At 38.2% G+C, this 13,717-nt stretch overlaps 1 protein-coding gene across 1 annotated transcript in view; it reads right to left on the bottom strand.

Annotated features, from left to right (window-relative positions):
* AXDND1 (axonemal dynein light chain domain containing 1) overlaps nt 1-13,717 on the bottom strand; it is a 91,714-nt gene that overhangs the window by 14,843 nt on the left and 63,154 nt on the right. The window contains exon 21 of the mRNA XM_078078033.1: nt 6,559-6,669. Within this exon, the coding sequence (XP_077934159.1) occupies nt 6,559-6,669 (111 nt within the window). The remainder of the gene's footprint in view (nt 1-6,558; nt 6,670-13,717) is intronic.

Below are 13,717 nucleotides of genomic sequence, written 5' to 3'. Positions count from 1 at the left end.
AACTTTACAATGGTACAAAAATGATCCACATTCAGTAGAAACTGTCATTTGAATTTTGAATTTTAATCTTTTCCCAGGCTAACAATACGTGGTTCAACTCTCTTTCATGATTCTGGGCAGTGGCAGTGACCCACAACTTCTAGTCAGCCTCATGATCACAAGAGTAACCAACTGATACACTTACAACCATTCTGTTTTTCACTTTCAATACAGTATTCAATAAATTACATGAGCTATTCAGCGGCACCTGCGTGACTCAGTTGGTTGAGCATGGACTCTTGGTTTCCGCTTAGGTCATGACCTCAGGGGTCTTGGGGTCGGGCTCCACACTCAGCAGTGAGTCTGTTTGAAAGATTCTCTCCCTCTGCCTCTCCTCCCCTCAAATAAATAAATTTTTAAAATGAACAAAAAAATAAATTACATGAGATATTCAACATTTTCTTATAAAATGGTCTTTGTGTTAGATGATTTTACCCAACTGTAGGCTAATGTAAGTGTTCAAAGCACGTTGAAGATAGGCCAGGCTAAGCTATGATGTGGGGTAAGTTAAATGTATTAAATACATTTTCGACTTACAATATTTTCAACTTACAATGGGTTTATTGGGACATAACCCCAACATAAGTCAAGGAAGATCTGTATTTTGCTACTATAAATAATGCTGTATTTAGCATTCTTTTTTATTTATCTATTTATTTAATTCCAGTATAATTAACATACAGTGTTATATTACAATATAGTGATTCAACAATTCTATACATTACTCAGTGCTCATCGTGATAAGTGTACTCTTAATCCCCTTCACCTATTTCACCCATTCCCCACCGACCCACCTCCCCTCTGACAACTATCAGTTTGATCTCTATAATTAACAATCTGTTTTTTAATCTCTTTTTCCTTTGTTCATTTGTTTCTTAAATTTCACGTAAGAGTGAAATCATGTGGTATTTATCCTTCTCTGACTGGCTTATTTCACTTAGCATTATACTCTCTAGATTTATCCATGTTGTTGCAAATGGCAAGATTTCATTCTTTTTTATGGCTGAGTAATATTCCTCTGTGTGTGTGTGTGTGTGTGTGTGTGTGTGTGTATGTACCACATCATCTTTATCCATTCATCTATCGATGGACACTTGGGCTGCTTCCATAGTTTGGCTATTATAAATAATGCTGCAATAAACATAGGGGTTCATATAACTTTTCGAGTTAGTGTTTTCATATTCTTTGGTTAAATACCCAGTAGTGGGAATACTGGATCACATAGTAGTCTTGTTTTTAAGGAATCTTAAGTCTTGCTTTTTGAGGAACCTCCATACGGTTTTCCACAGTGGCTGCACCAGTTTGCCTTCCTACTAGCAGGGCACAAGAGTTCCTTTTTCTCCACATCCTTGCCAACACTTCTTATTCCTTGTGTTTTTTATTTTAGCCATTCTGACAAGTGTGAAGTGATATCCCATTGTGGTTTTGATTTGCATTTCCCTGATGATGAGTCAAGTTGAGCATCTTTTCATGTGTCTGTTGGACATCTGGATGTCTTCTTTGGAGAAATGTCTGTTTATGTCTTCTGCCCATTTTCTAATTGGATTATTTGGTTTTTTGGCATTGAATTATAGTTCTTTATATATTTAGGACACTAACCCTTTATCAGATATGTCATTTGCAAATATCTTCTCCCATTCAGTACTTCTCATTTAGTTTTGTTGATTGTTCCCTTTGCTGTGCAGAAGCTTTTTATTTTGATGTAGTCCCAATAGTTTATTTTTGCTTTTGTTTCCCTTGCCTTAGAAGACGTATCTATGAAAATGTTGCTACAGTGGATGTTGGAGAAATTACTGCATGTGCTCTCTGCTAGGAGTTTTATGGTTTCAGGTCTCACATTTAGGTCTTTAATCCATTTTGAATTTATTTTTGTGTATGGTGTAAGAAAGTGGTCCAGTTTCATTCTTTTGCATGTAGCTGTCCAGTTTTATAATTAACATTCTTTTTTTAAAGATTTTATTTATTTATTTATGTGACAGAAAGAGAACATGAGCAGGGGGGAGGGGCAGAGGCAGAGGAAGAAGCAGGCTCCCCACAGAGCAGGGGGAGCCCGATGTGGGACTCGATCCCAGGACCCTGGGATCATAATCTGAGCCAAAGACAAGTCACTTAACCAACTGAGCCACCCAGGTGCCCTATAATTAACATTCTTATACAGATATATATTAGAATTATCAAAATATAACTACAAAGTTATATTTAACCTGTTTAAAGAAGAGATTAAAAATATGAATAAAGAGAGAAAGATTACAAGAATGATCAGACTTGAAAAAGAACCAAAGAGAACTTTAACAATTAAATTTAAAAACTGAACAGAAAGATTTAATAGAAGATTAGTGAACAGGAAGGTAAACCAGAAGAAATTATTCAGGATGCAATGCAGAAGCAAAGAAAAATATGAAGTAAGGTTAAAAGACATGGGGATAGATTTCAATATATATCCATTCAGAGTTCCAGAAAGAAAGGAGAGAGCAAACATAGTAGAGACAATATTTGAAGAGATAACAGAATTTTCCATATCTAATGAAAGATACCAAGTCAAAGATTTAGGAAACCAAAAGAATCCCCAGCAAAATTTAAAAAGAAAAGGAATTCCACACCCACATATATCAGAGTGAAACTGCAAAATGCCAAAGACATAAAGATCTTTTTTTTTACTTGTTTATTGCTACGTTAATCACCATACATTACATCATTAGTTTTTGATGTAGTGTTCCATGATTCATTGTCTGTGCATAACACCCAGTGCTCCATGCAGAACGTGCCCTCTTTAATACCCATCACCAGGCTAACCCATCCTCCCACCCCCCTCCCCTCTAAAACCCTCAGTTTGTTTTTCAGAGTCCATCGTCTCTCATGGTTCGTCTCCCCCTCTGATTTCCCCCCCTTCATTCTTCCCCTCCTACTATCTTCTTCTTTTTTTTTTTCCTTAACATATATTGCATTATTTGTTTCAGAGGTACAGATCTGTGATTCAACAGAAAGACATAAAGATATTAAAAGTAGCCAAAGAGAAGAGAGGGATTAACTTCAAAGAACTGACAGCTGAATTCGCAACTGTCAGTTTGGTAACAATAAAATCCAGAAAACCGTAGAAATAGTATCATCAATGGGTGGGGAGGAAATAGTATCATCCTAGAATTGTATACCCCACAAAAATTGTTAAGAGTGAGGGTGAAATAAAGACATTTTCAGACAAAAAAAAAAATAAGTTTGCCTCCAGTAAATCCTCACTAAAGAAAAATTTAAAGCTTAAGGCAGAAGGAAAGTGACCTCGGGTAGATCTGAGATATCTGAAGGAACAATAAAGAAATTAAACAAAAAATCAACTCCAATCACTGAAGGCATTCCTGCTAAAGTCATAAATAAGAAGAGGATGCTTGATATTGCCACTACTATTTAACACCAAATTGGGAGAATTAGTCATTGCAGTTAGACAAGAAAAAGAAATTAGAGGCATAATAATTGAAAGAAAGAGGTAAAATTATCTCTATCTGTAGATGATTTGATTAAATATCTGGAGACCCCAAAAGAATCTATTGAAAAATGACTAAAAACAATAAGATAATTTAATAAAGTCACAGAATATAAAATAAAAATACATAAATCAATAACATATACACAGTTACCAGTTAGAAGATACAATGATAAAGAAGATCCTATTTAAAATAGCAAAAAATAGGGGTGCCTGGCTTGGTCTCGGGGTTGTGAGTTTGAGCCCCATGTTGATTATAGAGACTACTTAAATAAATAAAACCTTTTAAAAATAAAATAGCAAAAAATAAAATGAAATACTCAGGCATAAACCTTACAAGAAATGTGCAAAATGAGTAAACCATAAAACATTATTTAAAGGCATTTAAAGTAGATATCCTATATTTTTGGATAGGACAACTTGACAACATAATTATCTCTGCTCTAAGTTAATATATAAATTTAGTATTACCCCAGTCTTTAAAACTCATATTTTCCCAGAGGTAGATTACAGAGTTACATAGAAGAATAAATAAGCAAGCATAGGGATGAAACCCCTGAAGAAGATCAGTGAGGAGGGCTGGCCCAGCCAGATATGAAAATGCACAATTGCGCCTCAAAAACTAAAATATTGTGGTGATGACCCATGAAGAGATAGATTAATAGAAAATAACAGAAATTTCAGAAACAGACTTAGGTTGAATATAGCTATTTTCAAATGCTGGAAAACACTAAAACATGGAATGTTGTAAATACTATAATGTGGAAGACAAATCAGCCTTGTTCATATCAACCCGAAAGTCTAAACAAGGACCAGTGAGTAGAAAAAGTTACAAGGAAACATATTTCATTTAGTTCAATAGAAAAAATAACATTATAATAGTCAGTGGTCACCAAAACAAATGGGCTAATTCTGAAAGTAGGTCTCTGCCACTTCAGATATTCAAACATAGGCATAATGATCAAGGGTGGGTATTATACATCTGATTCACGCATCAGATGTTTTGCTGAATTCAATCTCCCTTAAAATCCTTTCTGTTCTTGGGGTGCCTGGGTGGCTCAGTGGTTAAGCGTCTGCCTTCGGCTCGGGTCATGATCCCAGCGTCCTGGGATCAAGCCCCACATTGGGCTCCCTGCTCCATGGGAAGCCTGCTTCTCCCTCTCCCTCTCCCCCTGCTTGTGTTCCCTCTCACACTGTCTCATTCTCTGTCAAATAAATAAATAAAATCTTTAAAAAAAAAATCCTTTCTGTTCTTCAGTTTCTATGATTCTGTATAGTTCTCGAATTTAATTTTTTCATAGATCTGTTGTGTAGCCAAGATCATGTCTGTGGTACTTAATTTTCTAAAACTATACTGGTAATTTTTTTTTTTTTTTGAGAGAGAGAGCTCATGGGGTGGGGGGCAGAGGGAGAGAGAGAGAATCTTAAACAAGCTCCATGCCCAGGATGGAGCCTGATGTGGGGCTCCATCTCACAACCCTGAGATCATGACCTGAGCCAAAACCAAGAGTCAGACACTTAACCGACAGAGCCACCCAGGTGCCCCATGTAATTTAAGACTTCTAATGTTGATGAAATCATTCAGTGATTAATTCAAAATAATTCTGGCCAAGATCTGGGCAGCAAAGAAAAATAAGCATTTGTAAAAGATGTATAATTTAGAAAGGTGGTGTTTCTTCAGTGTTTAAATATAAGATAAAAGTCCCACACGTGTGTAGGTAGAAGCATCCCCGCCCCGCCACTCCGGCAGACCCTAGAGCACTGACAGAGACACCATCACATCTCTCCTCCACAGTTCACAGCTCTGATAGCAATGCGGGCTTCTTCAGTCTTTACTGGAAACCAACTCCTTCAAACAGACTGAAGTAAAACTAAACATTTGTGATTGCCATGAAGTACAGGATATTCATTAATTTGGGATCCTCGGTAAATAGTGGTAGTTAATACCACTGGATTAGCACAGTCATGTGTGGGGTGTAGAATAAAAAGTAAAAGCAAGTCAAGGACAGAATATCAACATTTAAGAGACAGGCAGTGGAGGAAGACCAAAAGGAGAGTGAAAAGAAATAAAAAAGTAGGAGAAACAATGTTTGTCTTGTGAGGAGAGATTACAAAAGGAGTAAACGACTAGTCAACAGGGTCAAATGCTACAGAGAAGTCAAGTTAAATACAGCATTGGGGTTCCTTGGATCTGACAATAAGGAATCATTACAGTACCTTGCAATAGTTTCAGCATTTTAAGAGAAATGATTGTGATAGGAAGGAGAGCATGAAGTAGTAGAGAAAAAGACATGCTCAAGGGATCTTTTAGAATGAAAGCAATGGCCATGCTTATAGATTGTTTATATATTGACACAATGGAACTACTAGAGAGGAAGACATTGAAGATACAAAAGAGAGAGGACAGTGGGCTGGGATTAGGTGCTCAAAGGAAGAAATAACCTTAAATGGGAAGACTGAGCTTGGAGGGGAGGAGGAAGCGTACGCAGAAGAAGACCAGTCCAAGGACATGCCTCAGGAAGTGGCAAGCAGCTCCCCCTCCGAAAGCCATCCTTTCCTTTATGAAGGATGAAACAAAATCATCCTCTAAGAAAGTGAGACGAGATGCTTAGGTGGATGATTCTTTCCCTCAGAAGGGAGAAGAGCTGGGGTGCCTGGGTGGCTCAGTCGGTTAAGCGTCTGCCTTCGGCTCAGGTCATGATCTCAGGGTCCTGGGATCGAGCCCCGCATCGGGCTCCCTGCTCCGCAGGAAGCCTGCTTCTCCCTCCCCCACTTCCCCTGCTTGTGTTCCCTCTCTCGCTGTGTCTTCCTCTGTCAAATAAATAAATAAAATCTTAAAAAAAAAAAAAAAAAAGAAGGGAGAAGAGCTGCCAATGCTCTAGGTCAGGGGCAAAATTCTCTTCAGGTAGGGTAAATAAATGAGGACTCAGAATATGAATTGGAAAAAGTCACTGAATCCTTACCTATTGAAATATACGGGGGGGGGGGGGGGTGAAATACAGGAAGAACCAGAATAATGATCAGTGCCAACACACAGCAAATACCTCTTCTCCAAATAGGTGTTCTTTTTCTTCCTTTGTCAGTAACTTTATTTTTCTGCCTTTGATCCCAGAAAGGAGGTGAGAACATGTGGTGATCCACTCATAACATTCTCTCTGAGGAAAGAGAAAAGATAATTATTAAGCAGAAAAAACAGATTATACCAACTCATTTATTCACTCACTTCTATTGAGGAGCTACTAAGTACAACTCTTCTAAATACAACTCCATTCAATTAACTTGTTATCACTTCAGTTCAAAGATTTGTGCAGAAATAATTCTCTATGAATACAGATCTAAAATCATATCATCTCTTATCAATAGAGTTTGAGATCTGGGTCGTATTGGGACAAGGAGCAGTGAAGTGCCATAAAACAAGATGAAGAAGATTGCTGGATTTATTATGGGCAAACGGTCTGTCCCAACAAATGGTTCACAACTGACCAGGTCAACTGGGATTGCATAACAAGAACAATAAAAATAGCCCACATTTACATGGCATTAATTATATGCCAGATTCTGTTCTAAGCATGTGCAATATTAACTCATTTGATCTTCAGTATGGAAATATGTGCTATTATGGGGTGCCTGAGTGGCTCAGTCGGTTAAGCGCCTGCCTTTGACTAGGGTCATGATCCCAGGGTCCTGGGATCAAGCCCCACATCAGGCTCCCTGCTCAGCGGGGAGCCTGCTTCTCCCTCTCCCTCAGCCTCCACTTCCCCTGCTTGTGCTCTCTGTCAAATGAATAAATAAAATCTTTAAAAAAAAATGAAATATATGCTATCATTTTTGAGGTATAACTGAAATAACATTATATTGAGAACAAACTGATGGTTACCAGAGGGGAGGTGGGTGGGGGGGATGGGTGAAATATATGATGGGGATGAAGGAGAGCACTTGTGATGAGCACAGGGTGTTGTATGGAATTGTTGAATCACTATATTGTACACCCGAAACTAATATAACACTGTATATTAACTGGAATTGAATTAAAAATTTAATTTTTTAAAAAATTAAAATCTTAAAAAATGCATTAACCCCAAAACACACACACACAAAAAAGAAATAACATTAGTTTCAGGTGAACAACATAATGATTTAATATTTGTGTATATTGCAACATGATCACTACAATAAGTCTAGTTAATATCTGTCACCATATGTAGTTATAATTTTTTTTCTTGTGATGAGAATGGAAATATGTACTACCGTCATTCTCATTTTTTAGATGAAGAAACTGAAGAACAGAGCAGTTGAACATCTTGCCCAAGGTCATATATATAGTTAAGCATGGCACTTGGACTCTAATCCAGGTGCTATGGGCTTTTAACTACTACAAAAATATTACTCCCCCACCTCCATTAAAATGAATAAAGATTGGAAGCACTGTTTTGGGGGCAGTGCCTGGGTGGCTCAGTCAGTTAAGCGTCTGACTCTTGATCTCAGCTCAGGTCTTGATGTGAGGGTCATGAGTTCAAGCCCCACACTGGGCTCCACATGGAGTCTATTTAAAAAAAGAAGCAGCAGCAGCACTGTTTTGGAAAAGGTGCTCACCCCTTATCTGCTGAGATACAGGAAAGGTCTACAGCAGATCTCATCCACCTAAAGTGTATAGTAACACTACATTCACTTAACCAAGATCTCTGAACACCTCAGATCAGGCTCCCATGTTTAAAAGAGATGTAATTCCTTATTAGTGAATAACAGCAGAGTAAACTAGGAAACATTATCCTCTCTGGGGATGGAGATCTGGTCACCTTAATCATCAAAAAACTGTACTGTGTGGTGAAATAATGACCCACTTAGGTTCCTGAAATCAACCATACAGAACTGTAATATGTCTTATATTTTTCTCATTATTAGACTTAATTCTAATTGTGGAATTATTATGAAATGTCAGAGCCACAAAATTTTAGAAATCCAATCTAAAACCTTATGTTCTAGATAAGGAAACTGAAGCCTATGGGGGTTGAGTAAGTTTAGCACAGCTTCATTAGTGTCACTGATAAATTTCAATTCTGGATTCAAGGATTAGGATGATGTCTTACTGCATATCAGAAAGAGGATCAAACAAGGGATGTGAAAGTATTGGGTTCTAGTCCTAAGTTCATCTAATTGGTTGACTTCTTGAGTAAATCCTTAAAAGTCTTCTATTTACTAAAAACAAATGAGGTTGAGGGCGCCTGGGTGGCTCAGTCGGTTGAGCATCTGCCTTCGGCTCAGGTCATGATCCCAGGGTTGGGATCAAACCCCGCATCAGGCTCCCTGCTCAGCAGGGAGCCTGCTTCACCCTCTCCCTCTGCCTGCCGCTCCCCCTGATTGTGCTCTCTCTCTCCCTGTGTCAAAAAAATAAATAAAATCTTTTTCAAAAAATGAGGTTGTTGGTTTACTCCAGGTGACCCTTATGCAGTGGGGAACTGGCAAAAGCCATCTTGTGGGGTGGGGCGTCCTAATTTGTAGCATTTGCTGATTTCCATAGCATACACATTCCCACTGTGGCAGTTTCAATGGTATTCATCAATTCAGTATGTTATCACTAAATGTGGAGCTGGGAATGGGCGTGCACAGTCAGCTCTTGCTTGCCATTGTGAATCGCCATCATAACCACTGCCCCTAAGGATCCTTCCAGCTACAAAACTGAAGCATATATTATTTAACTTTATTGTACCACAGATCAAAGAGTTAGTTAATTTTGAAAATAGTAACAATATTTTTGAAATCTTATTTCTTCAGAGTTAATTCATCATTCATGAGAAATAAACTATTTTCTAGTTGAATTTGTATAATGTGAACCAGATCCTAGTCATTTTCTTATAAACTTCTGAGATATTGAAAATACTACCATAAGACTTCTGATTGGGGGGGGATCAGTAGGTGTGTTAATGTTACTTAATTTTTTTCCTAGAAAAGTCTCCATCTCCTAGAGATTCTGAAATTAGTAAGATGGTGCACATAAATTATTTTACAACCTAATTTGTTTTAAAGATTTTATTTATTTTTTATTTATTTTTCTGACAGAGAGACACACAGATGGAACACAAGCAGGGGGAGTGGGAGAGGGAGAAGCAGGTTCCCCGCCGAGCAAGGAGCCCAACGCGGGGCTCGATCCCAGGACCCTGGGATCACAACCCGAGCCAAAGGCAGACGCTTAACAACTGAGCCACCCAGGCACCCCTTACAACCTAATTTTTAAAAATAGTGAGACCTATCCCATATGTAAGACATAAAATACATATGTAGAATTTAATAAGAACAGTCATGTAAACATCACACAGGCCAGAGAAGAGAACGTCACCTGTACCCTATAGGCAAGTCCTTATATACCATAATGTATTTATCCATTCCACTGTCTATCCACGGTCTGAAATCATGATCTCAGCTATACCATATGAAACTAGAAAAGAAAGAGCAAATTAAACCTAAAGAAGTAGAAAAAAAAGGAAATAATAAGGACCAGACTGTAAATTAAGGAAATAGAAAACAAAAAAAATCAATGAGACCAAAAGCTGGTTTATGAGATCAAGAAAAATGATAACTCTTTTTGTAGACTGATGAGGACAAAGAGAGAGAAGACACAAAATTTCAATAACAGGAAGAAGAGTGTGCAATCCTATCATTATTAAAGGATAATAGGAGAATATTATGAACTATGTCAATAAACGAAACAACTGAGATGAAATCACAAATTCCTTATAAAACCAAAGCCACTGAGCTTACTCAAGAAGAAAAAGATCATAGCCTTATATCTAATAAAGACATTTCCTTGAATCTATTGAGGAAATTAGATAGCCTTTTATCTGAATTGCTCTATTTTTGTAGTTCACAACCTTCCCACAGAGCCCAGATGGCTTCACTGATGAATTCTACCAAACATTTAAGGAAGAAATAATACACAATTCTACACAAATTGTTCCAGAAAATAGAAGACTCCTTCTAAGAGGCTAGCATTACCCTGATATCAAAACCAAACAAAGGTATTAGAAAACAAAACCACATAATCAATATCCCTCATGAACGTCAATGCAAAAATTCTAAACAAAACTAACAAACTGAATTTTGCAACATATAAAAAAGATAATATATCATGATCAAGTGAGGTTTATCCTAGGGATGCAAGGTTGGTTTAATGTTCAATTCAAAAATCAATCAAGGTACAGTAGTCGCCCCCTTATCCATGGGGGATATGTTCCAAGACCCCCAGTGGATGCCTGAAACCACAGATAGTACCAAACCCTATAAAACTACGTTTTTTCCTATATGTTATGTATAATAAAGGACACAGTAAAAGATTAATAACAAATAATAAAATAGAACAATTATAACAATATACTGTAATAAAAGTATGTGAATGTGCTCTCTCTCTCTCTAAACATCTTACTGTACTGTACTCATCCTTCTTGTGATGATGTGATAAATGCCTATGTGATGAGATGAAGTGAGGGGAATGGCACAGACATGTGACCTTGTGATGCTACATCAGTAGGAGGACCATCTACTGTGCTGGGCTCTGTTGGCCGTGGGTAACTGAAAAGGTGGAAAGTGGAACTGTGGATAAGGGGGGACTACTGGAATTCACCATATTAGAAAACTAAAAAGCACAACTCATATGATCATCTCATTCGATGCAAAAAAGGATTTGAAAAAATCCAACATTCATCTTTGACTTTAAAAAGTTTTTTCAGGGGCACCTGGGTGGCTCAGTCACTTAAGCGTTAGACTCTTAGTTTCAACTCAGGTCATGATCTCGGGGTCATAAGCTTGAGCCCCACATTGAGCTCTATGCTCAGCGCAGAGTCAGCTTGGGATTCTTTCCTTCCCTCTCCCACCCCCTATGCTCCTCCCTGCCCCTGCTCACATGCTGGCTCCGTCTCCCCCACCCCCTTTAAAGTAAATAAATAAATAAAAATCTTTAAGAAGCTTTTTCAGCAAACATGGACTAAAAAGGAACTTCCTCAACCTGATAAAGGGCATCTGTGAAACACCTACAGCCACGGTTATACTTAAGGATGACAGAATAAATACTTTTCCCCTAAGACAGACAAGGCAAAGATATCAGCTTTCACCACTTTTATTCAACCTGGTACTGGAGAGTCTACGTAGTGCAAAAGGCAAGAAAAATAAATAAAAGGCATACAGATTGGAAGGAAGAGAGAAGACTGCTCCTATCTTCAGATGCCATGACTGTGTACAGAGAAAATTCTAAAGATTCTAAATGGGAAAAAACTGCTTAAAAAAAATAAGTTCAGCAAGGTCACAGGATATGAAATCAATATATTTTAAAAATCAATTATAATTCTATACATTAGCAATGAATAATCAGAAATTGAAATTACAAACGAATCACTTACTAAAAAAAAAACAAATGAAACACTTATAATAGTACCAAAATATGAATTACATAGGGATCAATCTGAAAAAAGATGTGTAGCAGCACCTGGGTGGCTCAGTTGGTTAAGCATCTGCCTTCAGCTCAGGTCATGATCCCGGAATCCTGGGATCGAGCCCCATGTAGGGCTCCCTGCTCCATGGGGAGCCTGCTTCTCCCTCTACTCTTCCCGCCTGCTTGTGCCCTCGCCCTCTCTCTCATGCGCTCTCTCTCGCAAATAAAAAAATAATAAATTCTTTTTTTATTATGTTATGTTAATCACCATACATTACATCATTAGTTTTTGATGTAGTGTTCCACGATTCATTATTTGCATATAACACCCAGTGTTCCATTCAGTACATGCCCTCTTTAATACCCATCACCAGGCTAACCCATTCCTCCACCCCCCTCCCCTCTAGAACCCTCAGCTTGTTTCTCAGAGTCCATAGTCTCTCATGGTTCATCTCCCCCTCCGATTTCCTCCCCTTCATTTTTCCCTTCCTACTATCTTCTTCTTCTTCTTTTTTTTTTTTAACATATACAGTATTATTTGTTTCAGAGGTACAGGTCTGTGATTCATCAGTCTTACACAATTCACAGTGCTCACCATGGCACATACCCTCCCCAATGTCTATCACCCAGCCACCCCAGCCCTCCCACCCCCCATCACTCTAGGAACCCTCAGTTTGTTTCCTGAGATTAAGAATTCCTCATTATCAGTGAGATCATATGATACATGTCTTTCTCTGATTGACTTATTTCGCTTAGCATAATACCCTCTAGTTCTATCCATGTCATTGCAAATAGCAAGATTTCTTTTTTCTTGATGGCTGCATAATATTCCATTGTATATATATACCACATCTTCTTTATCCATTCATCTGTTGATGGACATCTTGGCTCTTTCCATAGTTTGGCTATTGTGGACACTGCTGCTATAAACACTGGGGTGCAGGTGCCCCTTCAGATCACTACATTTGTATCTTTGGGGTAAATACCCAGTAGTGCAATTGCTGCATCATACGGTAGCTCTATTTTCAACTTTTTGAGGAACCTCCATACTGTTTTCCAGAGTGGCTGCACCAGCTTGCATTCCCACCAACAGTGTAGGAGGGTTCCCCTTTCTCAGCATCCCCGCGAACATCTGTCGTTTCCTGACTTGTTAATTTTAGCCATTCTGACTGGTGTGAGGTGGCATCTCATTGAGGTTTTGATTTGGACTTCCCTGATGCCCAGCGATGTTGAGCACTTTTTCATGTGTCTGTTGGCCACCTGGATGTCTTCTTTGGAAAAATGTCTGTTCATGTCTTCTGCCCATTTCTTGACTGGATTATTTGTTCTTTGGGTGTTGAGTTTGATAAGTTCTTTATAGATTTTGGATACTAGCCCTTTATCTGATAAGACATTTGCAAATATCTTCTCCCATTCTGTCGGTTGTCTTTTGGTTTTGTTGACTGTTCCCTTTGCTGTGCAAAAGCTTTTTATTTCGATGAAGTCCCAATAGTTCATTTTTGCCCTTGCTTCCCTTGCCTTTGGGTATGTTTCTAGGAAGAAGTTTCTGCGGCTGAGGTCAAAGAGGTTGCTGCCTATGCTCTCCTCTAGGATTTTGATGGAGGAGTCTCACATTGAGGTCTTTCATCCATTTTGAGTCTATTTTTGTGTGTGGTATAAGGAAATGGTCCAGTTTCATTCTTCTGCATGTGGCTGTCCAATTTTCCCAACACCATTTGTTGAAGAGACTGTCTTTTTTCCATTAGACATTCTTTCCTGCTTTATCGAAGATTTGTTTTCAAAAA

The sequence above is a fragment of the Halichoerus grypus genome, chromosome 7 (assembly GCF_964656455.1).
Source record: "Halichoerus grypus chromosome 7, mHalGry1.hap1.1, whole genome shotgun sequence".
Lineage (NCBI taxonomy): Eukaryota > Metazoa > Chordata > Mammalia > Carnivora > Phocidae > Halichoerus > Halichoerus grypus.
Note: the sequence above shows the minus strand (reverse complement) of the source record. Positions and strands in the feature narration are given on the sequence as shown.